The sequence below is a fragment of the Tachypleus tridentatus genome, unplaced genomic scaffold (genome assembly GCF_004210375.1).
Source record: "Tachypleus tridentatus isolate NWPU-2018 unplaced genomic scaffold, ASM421037v1 Hic_cluster_2, whole genome shotgun sequence".
In the NCBI taxonomy this organism is placed as follows: domain Eukaryota; kingdom Metazoa; phylum Arthropoda; class Merostomata; order Xiphosura; family Limulidae; genus Tachypleus; species Tachypleus tridentatus.
The window spans coordinates 38,956,218-38,978,547 of NW_027467782.1; the positions used below are offsets into that span (position 1 = coordinate 38,956,218).

The 22,330-nt window shown below is 32.2% G+C and overlaps 1 protein-coding gene across 1 annotated transcript in view; it reads right to left on the bottom strand.

The window, feature by feature from the left end:
- The window catches only part of LOC143242571 (serine/threonine-protein kinase atr-like), a 38,647-nt gene extending 20,339 nt beyond the window's left edge, over nucleotides 1-18,308 (bottom strand). Inside the window, exons 1-4 of the mRNA XM_076486042.1 lie at nucleotides 18,205-18,308; nucleotides 17,488-17,602; nucleotides 10,391-10,459; nucleotides 8,927-9,015 (exon numbers count right to left, since the gene is read on the bottom strand). Of these exons, the coding sequence (XP_076342157.1) occupies nucleotides 8,927-9,015; nucleotides 10,391-10,459; nucleotides 17,488-17,602; nucleotides 18,205-18,308 (377 nt within the window). The remainder of the gene's footprint in view (nucleotides 1-8,926; nucleotides 9,016-10,390; nucleotides 10,460-17,487; nucleotides 17,603-18,204) is intronic.
- Nucleotides 18,309-22,330: the final 4,022 nt, after the last annotated feature.

Below are 22,330 nucleotides of genomic sequence, written 5' to 3' on the forward strand. Positions count from 1 at the left end.
ATGCAAAATAATTCAGTAAAGTAGATTCAGTCATATTGTCATGAAAAACTTCCTTCACATTATTATGTACATAACCACTATTTTAGACTTTGTGATGTTTCTATATAATTGTATTTCATGACTGTTAAGCACTTTCTCATTTTATTATGGCAATTCCACCTAACAAAGAAATGGAAACTTTGTTAATCAAAACAACTTTGATATTTCTACATTGTGTTCAGTTGGTTGGTGTTTATTGGCACAAACCAACTAGACTATCTACACCAAACAAGCAGTAAAATAGGAAAAAGGAATGTCTTATAAAAGGCAAAAAAATAAATTAAATTAAAACAAAACAATGTCCAAAATTTGGATAAAAGATTTAAATAGAATTAAAAAGGCAAATGGCCCATAAAAAGTTAAAGACATGAGGAAGTCGGACAGTGTTACCATTTCCAATGTCAAGGGTAAACCCATACTTAAGGCATATCGAAAATGAAAAATCATCACTTATGATTGTAATGATGGCATGACAGTAAAACATGGTTTATTGTGACTTGAGTGTTACAAAGGCCACACATTGGTGGCTCAGTCTCAGATGAAAGAAAATAATGAGTTAAAAAGCTGTGACCAATGCATAACCTAGTAAGGACAACTTCCCCCTCTCAATCATTTGGAGAAAAACCTTGGCAGGTTGTACAGAGACACCTCACTTTGAACCATCTGCATAAATAGGAATAGAAGAATGGTTTGAAAGATATTTATTAAAGAGATAGTACATTCAATTGGAAATATCTGCCTTCCTCAGATGACTCAAAGAAAGATAAACAAGTGGGAATGATAATAAGCTATTGCAGTATGGGCTGATCAGTGGAAACAGCAATGACATCCAATGACACACCCAATTCTACCAGTGCACCTGAATATGAAGGCTAAAAAGAAGAGTGGCAGACTGTCTATTCTAAAAGAGCACAGCTCACTGAGGAAGATAGAACCTCAAGGGAATGCTGTGGTAAGGATTAAAGTTTAATAGCATATTGCCAGAAGCAGGGCTGAAAAACCTGGATCTGGGCAATCACTGGAAAGAATGGTGGGAACAGAGAGAGAAGTAGACACTGACTTGCCAATTCACTTATCCAAAGAGGGCAAAATACTCTTCACATTGTTGGAAAATAAATCTTTCTGCACTCGCACTGCAGCAGTGGTACATAATGCAGAAGCATATGTCTGAAATGGAGTTGGGGAAAAATAATTTCTGAGTTTCAAGCTAAATGTTGTCAACTGTTTTAAAACACTGTACCTCTTTCTCCTCCACCCACCTGAGACAAGGACAAAAGTAAAAGAAGTGACAACCACTACTTTTAATGCAATGTGGTTCCAGTTTGTACTCATATGCATTGTGGTCTTTGCCACCACAAAAAGTGCACGTCAAAGAACTACGATGTGATGTCTTTGAAATCAAAACTGCTGGCACTGAAAAGATCAGAGAGGGTTAGGAATATATTCTCACACCTTACAATTCAGGTAGATGTCAAGGGAGATAGATCTAACAATTTAAATGTCAAAATTACGACACTGGTTGGCAGCATAATTCTGTCCTTGCAAGTGAAGAAATGGCTGCACAACAGAAACTCCTTGGTTGGGGAAACAAGCAAGAATCTCCAACTCGGGAATGTTCTTCAAATTACTCTCAACAATTACTCCTTGGAAAGAATTCACAGTAGCCAGCGGGAGTAACATCAATGGGTATATCCCCAATGGCCTTAAAATTCAGGAGGTGTTCACTGTGTTTTGGGGTTGATATTTCCACAAAGATGTCCCCAAAACATAGCTTCTTGATGGACTTGGGAAAACCAATATTCCACTCTAATCCCTTTTAAATGAAAAAGGGAGACATATGCCCTAAGGATTAATCAGATAAAGAATGAAGGATTAAAAATTGAGCTACAAGATCTGATGGTTGTGGTGATTTTCAAGGATTACGAAATTCATAAGAGTGAGAGGAAGATTTACTACCCATTGACCCTGCCCACAATGGAGTCCTATGAGACTACACATTACAATGCTAAACAAGGACATTGCAGCTACACCAGGGTTTCATGAACATCATACCCGAACACCAACATCAGACACAATGTCCACAACATCTGTTGAAAACATCCAACACTGGTTCTCAGGTTAATCCTGGCTGTCTGATCCTGGAAGGGGTCACCACAAGGCCACCCATCTGCAGAAAGTAAATAAAAAATATGGAACCTTTCCTGGGAAGACCCCTTACCACACAAAAGAATCACACCAAGCACATAGTGTTCAGCCTTTAAATTTTCTTATACAATAATATCTATTATTTAAAACACAATCCATGAGTTAGGGAAACATTTATGGTGGGTTCATCCTTCTCTCAAAGTTTAACAGTACAATACAAGATTTGGTTCTTCTGTTCTGTAAAGCCATTTTCTTTGCACTAGGGAGGGGACACTATACTTTACTTGTTGATTTAAGATAACTAAATGTGGGGGATGCAAAAAGAAAACACTTTTACTACTTTGTGCAAGAGGAACAAAATCCAGCCAACTATCAAAAAAAGGACAGAGTGACACACATGTAGCTTATTAGATTTAGGGCATGTATCTGACTTTACTTTACATGCATGCTTTTGAATCACATGTCAAAGTTAATTTCATTATTAGTATAGATGTATATGTAGATTTTCCTAAGTAATAACAATAAACACATGTCAAAGTTAATTTCATTATTAGTATAGATGTATATGTAGATTTTACTAAGTAATAACAATAAACACATCCAACTTTTTGTTACTGATCATGTTTTTATTAACCAGGAAATCACTGCTCATGGTCCTGCAAACAGTTGTGGATTAATGTTATAAAACATAGCCCTAGTCATTCTTATTCCTCATATCAACTTCCTTTAAGGTGGGTGTAGTGTTTTGTGTCTGTGACTGTGCTGTGCACATCGGAGGAGACACACTCCACTTCAGAGGTGCTACCTGGAAGGGCTGCAGCAGTTGTCACAAGTTGGTGAATTAGTGAAGAGAAATATGTGATTTTATAAATGAGAACAGAATGTGATTATATGTAGTTCTTATTGGTGTCTTTTATCACTTCCTTCAGCTGGACAGAAGATTCATCAATATCAAGGCTGCAGTAAAGGACAAGCACTTCAATCTTGACTTTTCTTGTTATGGCATCAATGTTTCTCATAGCAAATACAAAGACACTGCCAATGATACAAGTGTTCTCTAGCCACATATCAATGTTCTTAATTACTGTGTCAATGAATGCCTTTGTCACAGAATCAATTTCATGTTCAGTTAGTAAGATGTCAAACTCTTCTAAACTTTTGCTGGCTTTCTCATGTTAATTAATACCTTCAGTAGTTTTCAATTTTTTTCTGAGAGCTGATTGTTGTATCCATCTTGAGCCTGATCACTGAGAAGTCTACACTGTTTTTCACAAAGGTCAGGACAAGCTGGGTGAAGGGTCTCAGAGCATAACACAAGAAGCAGATGATATGGATCATGGAGTATGATTTCAGATTGTTTTTTTTCAAGTCCGTTGGAAAATGGTCTCACGTTCAGTTGCACTTTTTCACCACAAGCACCTATATCTTTAAAATCCATCATCACTGCTGCATAGATGTCTCTGAGAGATGAAACAACCTTCAGGTTGGACAGCCATCTGGTGTGAGATGTCTGTTTCAGTCATTTTATGTTGCCATTATCATGTCAGGTATGAAGATTCTCAACTGATATTGAATAGTTGCTGGAAGGCTTGTAGAACCCGTACACACTACTGAAGACTTCTTCACTGTCTTTTGCAGTAAGGGTTAGGTAATGGTTCTGGCAATATACATTGATCAACTCAGGTTTCAGGGTTTTTCAGTCTTTTAGCATTGCCAATGTTGTGTCTTATCATTTTATTATGCTCATCACTACTAAATGCCACAAATAAGTTCAATTTCATATCTTTTTTGTCTCAGCAAATACTATCTCTAATTTTCCATTATCTACTTGCATGTCTTTTAAAAAGTTCACATTCACATCACCATCAACAAACTTCACACAGAAAGCAGATGTTTCTTTTTGGCACTTCACTATGACACTAACGCATAGACTGGGCTTGTACTAACATACTGCTTCAAAGTCTCTACAATATCAGCATACATGGATGCCAGCAACTCATCAGATATAGTCTGACTGCTACAGATAGCATGCTCGCCTTGACTCAGGCGTGCAAGAACAGGGCTTTTTAATTCTGTTATTACAAAGTTAATCGAGTCTTCACATATAGTCTTATGTGGAATTTGTATTTAACTAGAAAACACAATAGTTTGCTAGCACTTACAGTGACTGCTCTTTTCTAGGCAGAGTTGGTTTTTTAAACATAAGTAAGGTAATTAAAAAATGAAATAACAAAGTTTGCCAATCATTAAGAAGCAGTTTTTCTGCCTAAATGACATAAACCCTTTAAACCATGCAAAGAAATTAAATATTATTTGAATTTCACTGAGAATACGTAAAAATCAAATATATGATAATGACTTGCAATTTAATACTCAAATCACTTATACATAAGTTTACTGGGCTTTATCAATTAAGAAGTTTAGGTTAAAACATCTTTAGTAAGATCATCTTTAAAAAAATGTTTTCATTGCTGTCCCATGACCAACTCACTAAAATACCCTAACTCAAATGTTTTTGCCGTTAGTTATAAAAACACATTCTAAAGTTACTGGTAGTCAACCAAAAAAAAATTTCAAAAATGCAGACCTACCTATCTACCTAAAAAATTCTGGATAAAGAAACAACAACAATTTTTTTTAGGATGGCCCATGTTTTATATCTGTGATCAAAATATATTTAATTCAATCTATGACCATTAGATCTATTCATCTAGAATTTACATAATTATTTCTATCCATCTTACTGATGCAAACTTACCTAAAAATGGTCTCAAAAACTTATTTATATTTTTAAACACTAGAATGGTAGTAACAATAAGAGATAATAGTTCATGAACAATCCTAGCAAAGAAAAACAACAATAATAATTTTAAAACAATGATCATTAATCACTTTGTTTTTCCTTTGAGAAAGGAATGGATGCAGTGGTTTGGTTTGGCAATCTTAGCTCTCTCATATTCAAGTTGTTTTAATTTCCATTTAATAGATGGGATGATGCCTCACCAACACTTACGATTTTTATGAAACTAATAAACCATATTATGTTGTCAAAACAAATTTGTATGATTACAATCAGTACACACTTCAACGTCTTGCACTCGGCAAACTCTACTGAAGGTCAGGTAATTGGATGCTTTAGAGGATCTCACTTTTGATATAATCAGTGTCTTTAGTTTCATTTTATCTGACATGTGACCACTTGAAATTCCTTTATAACAGGAAAATGAATTTAAGGAGGTTGAAATGTTACTTCTTTCCTGAATTAAATAAGTTTGCTATACCTATATCAGCCATTTGTTCTATATATAAACAACTTGTGCCTAACAGATTAGAAAAGCAGCAGGGCACAGTGATTGGTCAAAAAGAGCAGTGAGGCAGACAAAATGGAAATGACAGGGCAGTCTGCTCTGCTGTTATGCTTTAGATGTAACTCTATAATAACAGAATTCTTTTAGCAATTAAAGTAGGTTTCTTGAGGTCAAAAGATCCAGTGCTTTATCACTGTACATATTTTTTGTTTGTACTGAAAACTGGAAACCATGAGACCATCCAATTCCTCCAAATCTGATTTCATCGAACTGTATCCTGGGTATTTATTTATATTTTAAAAAACAGTTATTCTGATTATTTTATTTGTTTCAAGGGTGTTTAATACTGTAGAGTATGATGATTACAAGTAAGATTATAAACCAGTTTTTAAACACTATATTCAAAATAATGCTGAAAACAAAAAATCATGAAAACACAAGAGTGTATTTAGAGTCCTGAAAAAATTATCACTCTGGCCCAAAATGTCTCTTAAAAAATCCAAGCTCTGTATAAATAATAAGTGATTTAAACAAGCAAATCTGGAAAACTGTCTATAATAGCAAGTATCTGACTATTTCATGTTCGGTGTATGATGTTCATTTTATTATACTATTTCCATTATGATTTCTACTCCTTTTTCTCTTTTTATTAAAAAACATTAGGCAATACCTAATAAAGAACTTAAGCTGTTAATTCTTACTAAAGTGATTTTGCTGAAAATGTAATTAGGAAAATTACTGAAATATCAGGGTTCTTTATCGAGTCAACAATTTTATGATTTTAAATTTACATCAAACATGTTTTGAGCTTATATTACATGAAGACAATATCCTTCCAAAGATAATAACTTGACACTTGTCCAAAGCCTGTTACTGATCAATGTTACAAGGTCAGAATATTTCCCATTTTATGAGTTTTATCTTCAAGTGGTTCTTTCTTGTGATATAGTTAACACATTGATATGGTTTGTCATCAGTAAACATGGGAGAACATAAAATTGAAACTTTCAAAGAGTTTTCTAAGACCTCCAGATAAAAGTAATGAGAGGTACAGTGTGAACTCAGTATACAAGTAGAGATGGGCAATTAGTGATATCTGCTATTCAGTTAATTCTCTTACTATATTCTTGGTCAATTTGACCATGTTTGTAACCCCAAATTGACTTTTAGAGCTTCCATATTATAATTTGTAATACATTTTGTGTATCTTCATGAAATTTCACAAGTTTCCCCTAAACATTGCAAGTCTTCATCTGAAAATTGTCAAATTTTGTGAGAATATCTTAAAACCTCCTAAATGTATTCCAAATGCTTCTTTTTCAAAGTAAAACTATTCAAAGACTGAGCGCAAATAATTACAGTACATAGATAATATACTTTAAAAAACAGACTTAATTAAAATAATGCCATTCTTTATGGACAGGAATAATCATTAACAAAATCTCATCAGTTTTTGTGAAGATATCTTAAGAAATTTCAGAGTTACATTATACATATTGTTGCACACATACCAGTTACCAGTCAGGAGATGAATGCAAAAAGATTACACCTACATATTTATTCTGCTATGAAACAATAGTATAATTTTGTTCTACCCAATTATATTTAAGTTCTTTTATAGTTGTTTTAAAAAAATAGAATAATAACAATTTATTTGTAAAATATACCTATCTTAACAAAGTTTGAAAACCATTAATGATTAAATAAAAATAAAAGTAGAAAGTCTGTCAAAATAATATATTATTGTGTTAAAAAGTAGCAGTTTTAATTTCACACTAGCTACAGTAATGTTTTATTTTTACAATGACCAAATTTTCAGTATATTTTTTAAATAAAAGAATCCACAGTAATAATATAGTACTGTGTATTAATCATTGAGTCCTAAAGTAGCATAAATAAAATGAAATAATGTAAAAACAATGTTAATACATTCAATAAATTATTAGCTGTTAGGTTATAATCCAGCAATATAAAAACATATATATCTATATTTCAAGTAATGTGATTGGTATGAAACTAAAAACAATTAAAAATAAACATTACAATTTTTAAAGGTAAAATTAAATACTCATAATTATTTATATTCAGTCAAAACGTATAGCACTGGTAAAGCAGAAGCCTGCTTTCAAAGTTTTTACAGATGTACTGCATACATTTTCACTTATTTTAGACATCAATAATACGATAAACATGTTTCTAAAGAGAAGTCTATCTTCTAAACAATGTAAGACTGAAAACAAACCAATGAAGTATTAATATATTGTTAATGATAACTTATCACAGAAATATTTAAATGTTTTCACATTATTGTGTTACTTTAGAAAAATTCAGTTATTGGCTGAAAGATGGATTGCTTTTTTACTCCAACTAGGATGATTTCAGAAAACCTGCATTTAATGGTAATTTATAGCTCAATAAAATAAAAATGTTGACATTTAATGTTTGTTTTTTCTGATACCATATGGTAATGTTAGGACTTATGAGTGTTTTTTAATATAAATTTCTGAAAAACAATAGGTGGAGAGGACTTGCCCCTCTCCCAGGTGCATGCCTGAACATACAACAATAAATAATATTTATTAATTTTTGATAAAAAGGGTAAAAGTAAGTTTGCCCTCTCCAAAACCCTTCTCTGAGAACCATGTCTGCTTTATACAACACTAAAAACAAAAAAACAGTTTCACAATTATAAATTACTAACATAATATAATTTTCAAAAACAAACAGTAAAGGTACTCTTTATATAACATTTAAGTAGCCAGAGAGTTAGTGGTGGGTGATGCTAACTAGTAGTCTTCTCTCTAATCAGTAGTAGCAGTTAGCCTTATTACATTTAGAATAATAAAGATAGGGTGAGCACAAGTCGTGGCAATGTGAATCAATCTCAAGACCTCCACACATACTGTGTAGCTTTGTGTTTATCAACAAACATAATAACAGCATTTCGATTATTGGATAGCTGGAATAATCGAAAGCAGTAACAACCTGGAAACCTTAATATTAATTAACTAATTACTGAAGGAAACACTGACTGATGGAATCTCAAATCACAGGTAATCAATAAATAGATTAAATTCTATAAATATGCAGGTTCATCATTTGAACTCGTTACATTTTAAGGAACCTTAGAACAATAGATTTGTGACAGAGAACGTAATCATCCATGTAGAAACATTCCTTTATTTCAGGGTAGAGGAAATTTGAATAAAATAGTCTTTGAGCCAGGTGACTTGTTAACATATTGACTGTGAGAATCTTTCAATCAGTGCCTTCTGTTGGTAATTACTTTTGGCATCAAAATAACCTTTCACATACTCTCCTTAGTTCAAGTACTAAATATTACAGCTCTTCAATGCTATTTTTTCAAATTATGAACTTTATGATAAGTCAACTAACTTTGTATTAATCTTGGATATCAAAAAACTTAACTGTACCTCCCATTGTCAATGGCTCCCAGTTCACCAATGCATTCAGCCAAGGCTAATCGAATTATAGGATCTGTTTCTCTACACCTTGAAATAATCTATAAAATATAACAAAATCAGCCAAAGGAAAGAGCAACAATTCAAATAAAGTACAAACAACACACTGGCTGCCTCAATGTTATAAATTTGTTATTACAGCTGTGCCATTTGCATTATAAAGCAATTAGGCTTAAGTAATTTTATTCTGTGGTTTTATCTGATAGTATTTGACTATCTTAGACTGTCAGTATATATATTTATACCATGACCTGCTATGTGGCCCATGATCTGCCAGCAGGTCACACTGAAATTCATCATATATTTTATACAACGGTTCAACTAATTCACCGTTATTTTCTTTTTATATTGGAATGTCTAAATGAAAAACATTTTTATATTGGAATGTTTAAATGAATATATGAAAAACATTTACTTCTAAATCATGTTACAGATTAACACCTCAACAGATAGTGATGAGTCATTTAGTTATTTTTCTGATATGAATAGTTAAGTGCCAACTAGTCCTGACTCTAATAAATCCACTATGTCAGATGATCATTGCCAACTCTCAATTATGCCAGATGCCTGTAGTCAACTGGAATCTACTAGTCAAAATGACAATACTGACAATGAAAGTAATGATGCCATACTCCCAGCCAATGCTTGGCATAAAGTGGATGGAACTCATTGCAAAAACTTTCCTTTCAGTAGTAGCCCAAACATATTAGGAATAATCCATTCAAAAGATATAGAGAGAACATTATAAGTGGTAAAAGATGAGGCATTCCTGATGTGTCATATGGCATTGGAAACAACTTTAGACTACACGACAAGGAGGCAAATTACAACTGAAACTGGCAGGTGGTGTGACCCACGAGCTGGTTACATGGCACGTCAATACAAATTAGGTGTGACCTACCAGCAAGTCACACAACAGCTAATGTATTAAAATCTATTCAGCATAACATTTGATTTTGCATCCTTTAACTTTTGTAATTATTTAAATCTTAAAATTACAAATAACTATGAATGAAGATGTTAAAATTCATTCAAATTCAACATCTGATAACAGAACATATGTCTTAATACAGATATTATGAATAAAAAAAAGTTAAATTTGCAAAATAATAATTTTAATGAGACTTAAAAATGGAATATCTGAATTTTACAACTTGCAATAAACATGTAAATCAGGTCAGTAGATAAAAGATTAAATTTCAAAATAGTTTAGTGAAGTTAAAGACTATTAAAATTTACAAAAGTAATCTCAAGCTTTAGCAAAAAAAAGAAAAACAACCAAAATACAGATAATCAATAGATGCATATTATTTGGTAACTCTTCAAATATTTAACGTATACATACATTCTAACTGCAAAACATTCTATAAACAGTATTATAAATAACAATTACACTAACTACATGAAATTACTTACTACAGACATCAACTGTGATATAAGTGGATCTGCTGATTCTTGCTCCAATAGATACTGCAGAAGTTCACTCTGAAACAAAAACATCTCGTCAATTTGTTTTTAATAATTATATTACATATTACTTGTCTTAACAATTTATAATCATATTTTATTTTCAAAGCTCTATGCAAAATTTTTCCATTTATTTCCTTATTTATTTTGTATTTATTGCAAAATCCCATCTCTTAAATGAAATAATATTATAGCTTTAAACTATCATACTTTTTTTAACGTGAATACACCTTTACTCAGCCATAAAATTTTGGTACATGTTCTTTGTACTTCGACATTCTAGACAAATGTGACATAGGCAGCCATTTTTATTTGGAGTAGCCTGTTTCTGTATATGATCAGTATAATAAGCATGCCTTTAATATTTTCCATTGCCTTTGGCATACAAATTATCTTCAAAGATTCGCATAATGGACAATTTTAGTTCTCCTTTATTAATAATGAGAAAGGTTTCCTGATTTTAGTGATCATAATTATGGGAAGTCCTAACATAGTTTGAACTCAATAGTTTCAAGTGAAGACAGTTTTTGTTAGAATAATTTCTGTTATTATAATCAGCAACTGAATTTGTTTACTCAACCAATTGTTTTTTCATGCTGTTGATTGCTGAGAAAACTTGAGCCTATTTTTTTATACTTATGGTAGTAATACACTGCATAGTTTTTATTTAATTAAATAATGCACCAAATAACATGCAAAAGCAGACTACTTCCCCTAACAAATTCATCCATGCTAGTTGTTAAGTTTCTCATAGAAACACTGCTTGTACTCTGTGTGAAACTGATCCTTCTCTATTCAGAATATAATACATTATTTGATAAACAAAAACCTTGACTTTCTACTTGTTATAGGTAATATATAATTAAATGTAAGAAAAAACTATTAACAAACAGGATGTGACAGGTGGGTCTGATTTTCTATTTGATAGCTCTGTAACCAAACAAAACTGAATGCCATAATAGTTATGGTTTATCTAAACAATGACAATTTTTATAGTGAGTAGTTCAAACTTACTTTAGCACTTTTTCGAGGGCCAGTGGATACAATACATGAAAGATGGGTTTTGGATAAAATATGCCATGTGCATCACACTAGGAGGAATTTTGAATTATTTCTAAATATTGCCTTGTAGAATTAAAAACTTAAAACTATTAAAATACAGATTATTAAATAAACTTTTATAATATACTAACTAGTATAACATAAGCAAAAAATATTTTAAAAGTTAAACTACATTAAAGGGTACCTGGGATGAGAGGGTTAATTAGAGTATTTATTGCATGATAACATATAACAGTATGTATGAAACATTCTAGAATACTGGCAGGTACATGTTTGACTTGTTTTAATATATTATTTTAAAATAAGCGGACTTTGTGCTGTTTGTCTATTGTTGAAATTTATCACCAGCAAGTTACAATTACTTATTGTAAAAATATCCTACCAGAATAATACAGTAGTAGGTGTAAACAACAACAGGAAAAGTATGCCTGTAAATGCACAGCTGTAGTGGTGATCACATGTTCCTCTGATATGTTATTGCTCCTAAAAGATACAGAAACACAAGATAAGCAAACTGGCAGAACAGTATATGGAAGTTCATGGAAAGGGTAAAACTGGCAAGTCCAAGAATAACCATTCAAAGGCAAAACCAATGTTGATTGACCATAATCATGATGGCATCAAAGCTGATATGTCAAAAGAAAATGAAACAAGAGATACATTACTTGTTATAAAACAGGACACACTGCATATGAGTGCAAGCCTGTCACCAGTAACCAACTGCAAAAAATCTCAATAAAAGCAGCTGGAACTACCTAGAAATATGGTACTCACAAGAAAAAAAAAAGGGTGACTTTCACCATGCGTGCTGCTGTCAGAAGAAACAGAAAGCAAACAGCTCAGAATATTCATCACAAGAAGGAAATGCTATCATCATGATCAAACAGTGCATCACTGATAGTCAGCTCAAGTTAGTAAATATTTCAGCAGTGCCAGGAGTGATTAGAGAATCTGATAAACATCGAAAGATATCAACAAATTACAGCATGCCAAAAGTTGAAGACAATGTTATTGACATGAAAGTAAAATTCTACAAGAAACATGGTGCAGCATTGATAACCAGCCTAGTATCTAATTACCAGGTCATGGGAAAGGTATATTTGTGGGTGCTGATTGATAGTATAGTGAGAAATTTCCACATATCGAGAATAAAGATGGACATTCCATACTACTTGGGAGACCTTGAGTCAATGTATATGACGGCACCCATCTAGAACTTGGTAATCAGCAATATATTTGGCAGAAAAGGTTTACAAGAATGAGGCAGAAAGGAGACTTATGAGGTATTGTGCAGTCACCAAAAGAGCTCAAGAAAAGCAGAGCAAGCAAGACATCAAGCTTCTGCAAGTATCAACAGATGAAGCCCTATATGTAGGTCTGTGAGAACTGAAGGAAGCATAAAAGAAACTTTGGGACAATGTCAAGAAGAAAGTTAAACATAAGACCAGAAGGGTATGCTGTATTAGAACTATCAAAAGAGCTCTACTGGGGAATTTAAAGAGAACCACAGTACCAAAAGAGTACTACATTCAAGTGATGAAGTTGGCTCATGATATGATTGTGTGAGAAAATTTAGGAGCAGAAAAAGTGGCAGAAAAAATCACCAACAACTTTCATTTGGTGAGGGTCATCAGAGATGTGACCAGTTTCTACAGGTCATTTGACATCTAACATAGGACAGTAACAAGTAGAAAGGTAGCCAAGATTCCACAGGGTGAAATGTCTCTCACAAGATAGCTATTCAACAGAGTAACTGTGAATGTTATTGGACCACCTGTGCCTGGCAAAGGAAACTGGTATCTTAGGTTTATGTTAGTGGATATAAAGGGAAAATCTCTTAGTAGGAATCTATTACAGTCCACCAGATGAAACTGAAGAAATTAAAGAAAACCTTTATGGCAAGATTAAGATTCCAGCTGTTAATGAAGTCATAATTATAAGTGATCTTAACTTCATACATTGAGAAGTACTAGAATCAAACCATGAGGGAGAAAGGATCCTGGAAAATGTTCAATATAATTTCTTCACCAAATGGTCAAGAAACTTACTTGAAATAATGCTATTTTAGATTTACTGTTAACTTCAAATACAGAAGTGGTTGAGAAGATAAAAATTTGGGAACATCCAGGTAAAGTGATTTTGCAATATTAACTTTGGTGTTTTTCTGCATTTGGAAATTGGTAATAATGATATTTTGACTCCTACTTTCAAAAAGCAACTTTTAAGGAATGCAACAAGAATTACTTGTTGTGTATTGGGCAGTTGAGCCATTTGGGGACATTGAGCAAATATAAAAATTTCTTTAGAAAATTTTACAATATTCAAAATAAATATGTTTCATACAGAAAGAAAAGAGCAGATGCAAGTAAAAAAAAACCATGTTAGCTGACAAAGGATAAAACAGATAAAATTAAAGAAAAGCATCACAAATATAAGGAATTTAAACTGATTGTTATTATAGAAGATCAAGAAGGTCAAATAGGTAATCAGGACATCCAAAAGAATGTAAAATAATTTTTGCTTAAAACATAAAAATTGACAGTAAATACATTAGAGACAGACAAAATGTAAGGATGATGATCGGACCCTTGAGGGATGACAAAGGAAGACTTGTATCTGATTATTATGAAATGGCTAAGTTATTAAATTCTGCTTTTTCTTCAGTTTGTACTAATGAAGACTTAAGCAGTATTCCTCATCTTGAATAACTGATAGACAGAAACAAAGATAAACAACTCAGTAACTTTCAATTTCTCAGGGAGTGTACTGAAAGGCAGTCATCCTTTGGAAAGTTAATAAACATTGATAGCCCTTCATAACCCAGCAAGTACTTTTGGTACAAAAAACATCTAACTCACTCACTAAATCAAAAAGAATTTTTTTTTAAATACATAAATTATTATCTATCTTTAAACTCTGTCTGACACACTTTTATTTCCCACCTTCTTACTACCAAATTTTAGGTCACAGCCCATGTGCTAAGAAACCCTGTATCATCTCAGACTGGGAACATTATCAGTCATGCCTCTGTTCTAGTACCAAATTTCTTTAAAATAAAAATCATAGGTTGTTGCTTGAATTTTAGACAATCCTGCCAGGTGGAGAAAGTGAAGCAGTCAAGTTGATGATGATGCTTTTAGCACAGATAAGGCCTGAAATTATGAAGTCTTACCTCTCATGCTTTTACTTCCTCCAAGGTATGACCGAGATGAAATACCAGGGAAAAGGTAAGGTGCCTAATCTGATGAGAAGACACCTAGAAGAAATTACTGGAAGAAGATGATAAAAAAAAATACGCCAACTGAACTAAAGCTGAACCCAACTGGTCAGGAAGGTCATAAACACAAGATGTCTGCCAAGGAATGAAAAGGTACTAGGGAAGGAAGTTGTGTGGGCAACATAACAATAAAGAGCATGGAAAGGACAAAACAGATTATCCAAACCTGACTGATAATATAAAGATGGGAAATAGAAAGAAGTGAAATTGGTGAAAAAGAAAAATTAATCTTCTGAAATGCAGAAGTTTTGGGAAGGAAAACAGATTCAAGAAAAAAAGAATACATGTGTAATGATAAAGAGTATGTGAAATTTCAACAGTAAATAAATCTGACAAATAATGTCAGCATGCTAAAAGGAGAAGTAAAATAGATTTAATCAATAAAAACAACATATTGACATCCCAATCCAGAAGAATAGCATGCCATGGTGGATGACATATCTGAAAGGAATTTGACAAGAAGGAAATCACAGGAAAGGTAAGAAATTTATGGTACTGGATAAATAAAAGTGAGGGATAAGGAAGCCAATAACCCACAATCAAGGAGACAGAAGGCCCCTGATCAAACAGCCAAGTGAGGAAATTTGTAATATAAGAAATAGCAAAAACCTCTAACACAATGATCAATAGTGGAAGAGATTTCACTTATGCTGATAAACATCCCTAGAGGAATGAAAAATGGAACAAACTAAAAGAAAAAAACCTTTTGGGATAAACCAGATCAACTAACCAAGGACTGAATATAAATCAGCCATAAAGATATAACCTATGGAAGACTGGATGAAACACCAGTGATCAAGGTAAACATAGAAGGGATTTAGAAGAAAGGAAGAGATAATGGAGGGTAAACTGAAGCTGGAACAGCTACAGAAACTATGACTGTGTCAGCTAAGAAGGAGCAATCATAAGAACTTGACACATAGTGGTAAGGATGATTGAAATCACCTATGAAAAAGATGCATGGAAGGATAAACATACAAGTTTTGTTGGTCCAATCTTCACAAAATGGCAATAGGATGAGGAAACAGAAAACAAAACAGAGGTAATTTGGTACTGATGGATATGCAGATGCATTCAGGTGAGGAGTATCCCACTGATGGCATATCCAATGGTAAGCAAGAAGATCAAAAGACCACACTATTGGATAAACTTTTTTTGTAAATGTTGGGTGAATGGTTTGACCACCCAATAATAGACATATGGGGCCAAAGCTAACTTGAAGGGCAGAGTGTGAAATTTATAAACTACTCTGTCATGAATAATCCAAAGATAATACTTCAAATGAAGAGATACCAAGATATGCAGGTAAGCATTAGTAATATCTACCTTGGCCATCCACAAACCCACAGAAAATTCTTAAGTAATCAAGGCAGAGGCAATCTCTTGAAAAAAACAAACCTCAGGATCAATTTGGATTACCTGAGAAAGGAGGTGGATGGTAGACAAGCACTGCAGGAGAGTCAATAGGATATGAAGAATAGAAAACAAATTGTGGGATAAACATGATCTGCCTCCACGCTTATTCTAATTGTTCAGAATTTATAAATGAACATTCAGCCTGATAGTAGACCAAGGAGGTATCACGAACAAAGAAGGATAGAGAACATGAAATCAGGTAAATGGATAAAATAGAACATGCCCAAAAAATAATGTTGAAAAAAGCCATATTAGGTCTAGCTGATTCTGCAACAGGGACAAAGGATTTGTGTGTTTGGAGTTAAGCAGAAAGCTACACAGTGTTCCATCTGTGCTCTGATAACCACAGGTATCACAAAATGGTTTCTATGAGTGTAGGTCCACAGACATACTGTTGTGACACTGGAAGGCAGGGGTGAAGGAAGACCAAGCTAAATCATATATAAGAAAAAGGCTGTCAAAATCCTCATCAACCTGAAAAGGTTTGACATGTTCAGGAAGAATAAGGGTAGGATGAGGAGAAGCAAGTTAATTCACTCAATGAACAGTTTCATGGCAGATGATAGTTGACAAATCCAAAGATATATATATATCTATTAAAGGATTAGATACTGTAGCATGAACTATAACATCCTATGATTATTAGAGTGAATATGTACCCTAAACGATAACCTCCTGTAAGTATTAAAGGAGTGAATATGTATCCTAAATGATAACCTCCTGTGTGTATTAAAGGAGTGAATACTGTAACCTAAACTACACCTCCTGTGTGTATTAAAGGAGTGAATACTGTAACCTAAACTACACCTCCTGTGTGTATTAAAGGAGTGAATACTGTAGCCTAAACTACACCTCCTGTGTGTATTAAAGAAGTGAATACTGTAACCTAAACTACACCTCCTGTGTGTATTAGAGGAGTGAATACTGTAACCTAAAATACACCTCCTGTGAGTATTAGAGGAGTGAATATGTAGTCAAGACTATAACATTTTGTGTGTTTCATAACATTATCATTGCAATATCTATAAAAAGATGACAATGTTCCTATTATGATTTTTCGTTAATAATTATTCAACATCATATAATGTATTGTGAAAAGAACATTCAGGACTGAAATGTGTTTTAAATATTTTCAAGTTATAATGCATTGCTTTTATCATAGTGCTTACCAAATTGCTAATTCAATTTAGAAAGACAAAAGTTTACTATATAATTGGTACACAAACAAGTGAATAAAGTTATAAATCTTAACTATCTCAACTTAATCGTTTTAAATGTTGAGAAAACTTACTTGATGTGAGCAGAGAAGCTGTTTCACTTTCCGCAGTGCATGGAAGCATACTTCCAGGTTTTCATGACTGACACCTTTCAGTGAATGGCTTAGTAATGAATGAAAATCTGCTTGCCTATAACAGAAAGAATAGCTAAACATAAGATAATGTTTCATACTGAAGTATTATATATTTATTTATTGAAAGATTTAGTAATGCAAGTTTTAACTTATGGAAATTAATTGGTTTTCCTAAGCTTTCTAATCTTACCATAAACTGTTCCTAAGCTCTACTCTACAAAATATTCCATGCATTGAATTTTTAACTATGAACTCATCAGAAAATTATTTACCATGTTTATATTTACCAATACAAGTTCTTGAACAACTTTAACTTAAATCTAATGTACAAACAGATATACATACATATGCATGCGTGTCTGTCTGAAAATAAGAAAATGTTAAAACCTCTTTTGTTATTAAAGTACTTTATTTTCTGCTATTTTAACTGCAAAGTTAATAGCACATTACACAATAACTTAATCCAAGAATTATTGATGGGTTCCCACAAGTTGTCAACACTATAATTAATTCCACTAACTGCTCGAGTATTGTAGTAGGTAAAATCAAACTAACTCAAGATCATGTAACATACAAATCCCACCAGTAATGAACACCATATAAACACCTCAGTAACCTGAGGTATAAAACAAATTAAATTTATAAAAATATATTTACTTGGAGGGTCTATCTATGTACTCCTTTAAGACAGTGTTAACTTCAGTCAATTCAGCCAATTCTGGAATGAAGTATAAGTCATGGAAGTACTCATTCAGATTCATCCTGTATGGATTGTAAAACAGTAAAATGTATTTCAATATACAAAAGGAAAATATTTTTGTTATACTTCAGAAATTAACTGTTTTGTGCAAATAAAATGTAATCAAATTAATCACTACAAAAGCAGTTTTATCAACATTTACTATTATGGAAATAACACTTAATACTGTAATCATTTGTGTCAATAAAAAAACTGAATTTCAATATAACTAATAGGCTCCTTTTTCTTTTCTAAGATGACACTTGAGGGTTAGATATTTGAGTCAAGATCTACAATAGTGGTTCATAACAGGGATTGCAAAGGAATTTACTTAAAATTCTGATATAAAACCACTTTAAAAAATCAAACTTATTCTTCAAACAACATTCAAAATCTTCATTTTGAATAGCTAAGATCACCCAAACATAAATTAATTAAGTGATTTAATGACTGTTAAAAATTTGTTCATATTATTCTTTCACAAGCATATAGCAAAACTGGGCAGGTATTTTGAACAAAAACTAGACAGGTTTACTATATGAAATGCCATGAATGTCCATGATGTATTTAAAGTTTATTATACTTCACTAGAAGTTGATTTACACAGTTATAAATACATAATAGAAGCAATGTTGTTACAAGCACCTGTCTTTGTACTCAACACTTGTTAAATGTGAGTTTATACAAAACCTCAGGCACAAAACTACCTGGCTTAATCAGATGGGAAAAACAAAAGCCTATGCAGCAATAAACTGGTGGAAAATATGTAACATTCAACCGAATGCATGTAGACATATGTGGCTGACAAGTTATTCTTCATAAATGGAAATAAAAACTTAAAAAATAAGATTAGTAAAATTGTTAATGTAAAACAAAGGAATGGGGATCAACAAAAATCTACAGAAATAGGTGGAATCAAATTACAAAGGTTATGTTTTCAGACCTACAACTAGAAATGCCAACAAAAAGTAATAAAGAAGACTAGAAATAGTGTCCACATTATTTTCTAAAGCTATATTTACCTATTTTAACTCCATGTTTACAGCTTATCGATTTTAGAACACCTGTACTATTTTGATGATCTCTATTCCACTCTTTTAAATTAATAATTTTACAAATATTATTCATTGAATACGACTTTAGTAGAATCTGTTCTTCACTGTATAAATAAAAGCATAAATATTCTTCACTTCAATAAATGCAAAGGATCAGCCAGAAAGTGTTCTGGACTTGGAAGGATGTAAATAGGCCTTTACAGTTACAACATATCAAGAGTGTTCTTAAAAATGAAAGAACCTACAACATCAAATTACTATGAAAGTGGTGCATCTCAAAAGGACACAATGTTACATCCTTATGAAAATAATTTTGATTTTGAACACCTTTGGTAGACCTGTAACATTGCATCACCATGAAAGTTTTCTCAGCTCTAAATGTTACAAGACCTGTAATATTAGGTAGTCATAAAAATGTTTTGGTTCTAAACGATGCAAAAGACCTGTAATAGTCATGAAAGTGTTCTTGGTTCTAAATAATGTAACAAGACCTATAATGTCAAATAGTCATGAAATTATTTTGGTTCTAAAATGATGTAACAAGACCTGTAATATCAGATAGTCATGAAAGGGTCATTGCCCTTGAAAGAAGCAGCAGGATCTGCATTATTATATCTTCATGGAACTTTCCTTGGCTCAGAAAGTTGTAATGGGACTTGTAATGTTATGATTTGATTTAACCCTCTCATCATGAATTCAGTTAAAATGACCAAACACAGGACCTCTTTGCACTCATTTCAAGTCTTAACGAAACTTGGTAGTCTTTCAGTTAACATTACAAGTCTTTCACACACAACAAAATCATATTTTTTTGAAGTATTTTAACAAACTACAATAAAGGTTTGTCTGTAAATATATTATGTATTTGTTTTGAGGATGCAGTGTGTAAAGATTAAAAATATTTTTTCTCGTCCAAAAAAGTTTCAGTATTCCTTTGTGCAATTTATAAAACCACTTAAATACATTTCAAATGTTTTTCCCAGAAAACTTCATATTTCACCTTTCATTTTCTCTACCCTATCTTAAAACCAGATCAGTCAGTTTGATTAATCTCCTAACCACCATTAAAAAAACTAAATTACCCTCTTTTATTCTTAGAATTGTAACATGAAACTGCTTTTGTTTATCTGATGTAGTTTTAAGCTCATAATAGTGCACATACATTTATAATCAAATATTGTTTTCTTGCACTTTGAACCTTTCCTAGCTACTATCTGTGCCATTATAAGGTTTAAATCACTTGGAGCACATGCAGTTCATTTGGGTGCCTTGTGAAACACTTTATCATATTATTTATTTTACCTAATTTAGTCTTTACTAACCTAAAAGATCCCTACTTTAAATTTTAGTTTTTTTTATAATAATAAATAACAAACAAACATGAAAATCAAGAAATAAAGTATTTACCAAAACTTCTTGTTTCTTGCTGTTGATTGTCAGTGAAACTTAAGCCTGTTTTTTATACTAATGGTAGTAATGCACTAAACCATTATTATTTATTTAAATAATATACTGAAGATCACAGATTAACTATGTGACAAAAGACTTTACAATTTTATCCAAGCTAGTCATTGTGATTCCTGTGGGAACCAAAGTTGTATTATAAGTGAAAATCATGCCAACCTAATCAAAACATAATTTAACACATCAATTGACAAAAGAAAAGCTTGACTTTCTACTATCTACAAATAATATGTAATTAAATGTAAAAGAGAATTAGTAACAAATTCTGAAAAGGAGGATGTGACAGATGGCAAGGGAGGATCTGATTTTCTATTTGATAGCTCTGTAACCAAATAAAATTGAAAGTAACAACAATCACAGTTAGTGAGAGATTTGTTTTAGAATTTCGCGCAAAGCTACTCGAGGGCTATCTGTGCTAGCCATCCCTAATTTAGCAGTGTAAGACTAGAGGGAAGGCAGCTAGTCATCCCCACCCACCGCCAACTCTTGGGCTACTCTTTTACCAACGAATAGTGGGATTGACTGTCACATTATAACACCCCCACGGCTGAAAGGGCGAGCATGTAATCTGAGGGTCATGGGTTCGCATCCCATTCGCACCAAACGAGTCGCACGCCTTAACACGCTTGGCCATGCCGAGCCGTTAGTGAGAGAAACAACAATTTTATAGTAAGTACTTTAAGCTTAATTTTGTACTTTTCAAGGGTGGTGGGTAAAACAGAGAAGAGAAGGAAGAATACTTAGGGAAAATTCAGGATGTCTTTAATATTACCTTGTAGAATTAAGAACTTAAAACTTACATACTATTAAAATATGAATTATTGGTCAAGTTCTTATGTTATAATAATTGTTGTATCATAAACAAAAAGCAGTTTGGTAAAAGTTTGAATGTAAAACACTAAAACTTTGTATCATGTGCAGTAAAGGACACCAGGAGAGAAATAGCTAACTCTCTCAACACAGGGTCGATTTATATGACCAACCATGTGACCTCTTTGTACTTGTTTAAAATATTTTAGATTTAATACTTTTAACTTTCAATATAGTGTGTATATCTTCACAAAATATGGCAGTGTTTAATTTTATATTGTAAGTCTTTAACATACAAATATATCATATTTTTTAGAAGTATTTCTAATAAAATAAAATAAATATTTATCCATAAGTATATTGAGTATTTTTTTATTTTTAAAGTCCATGTGTCAAGTAATTTTCACATCTAAATTAAAAATACTTTTCCTTATCTCAAAGTCTCAACATTCCTTTATTTAATCCCTAAGACTTCCTAAATACATTTGAAATGGTTTCTTTTCACAAAATTTGATAATATATGTATATTATTTCTCTAACCCACTTCAAAATGAGATTGGTAATTACGATTAACTGTGCAACCATAAAAATAAAATAAAATCTGAATTACCTACTTTAATTTCTATAATGACTTTGTATAGTAATATAACAACCCATTTGTTTATCCTAATTAGCTTTAAGTTTGTAACAATATGCATTTATTTATATTTAAATT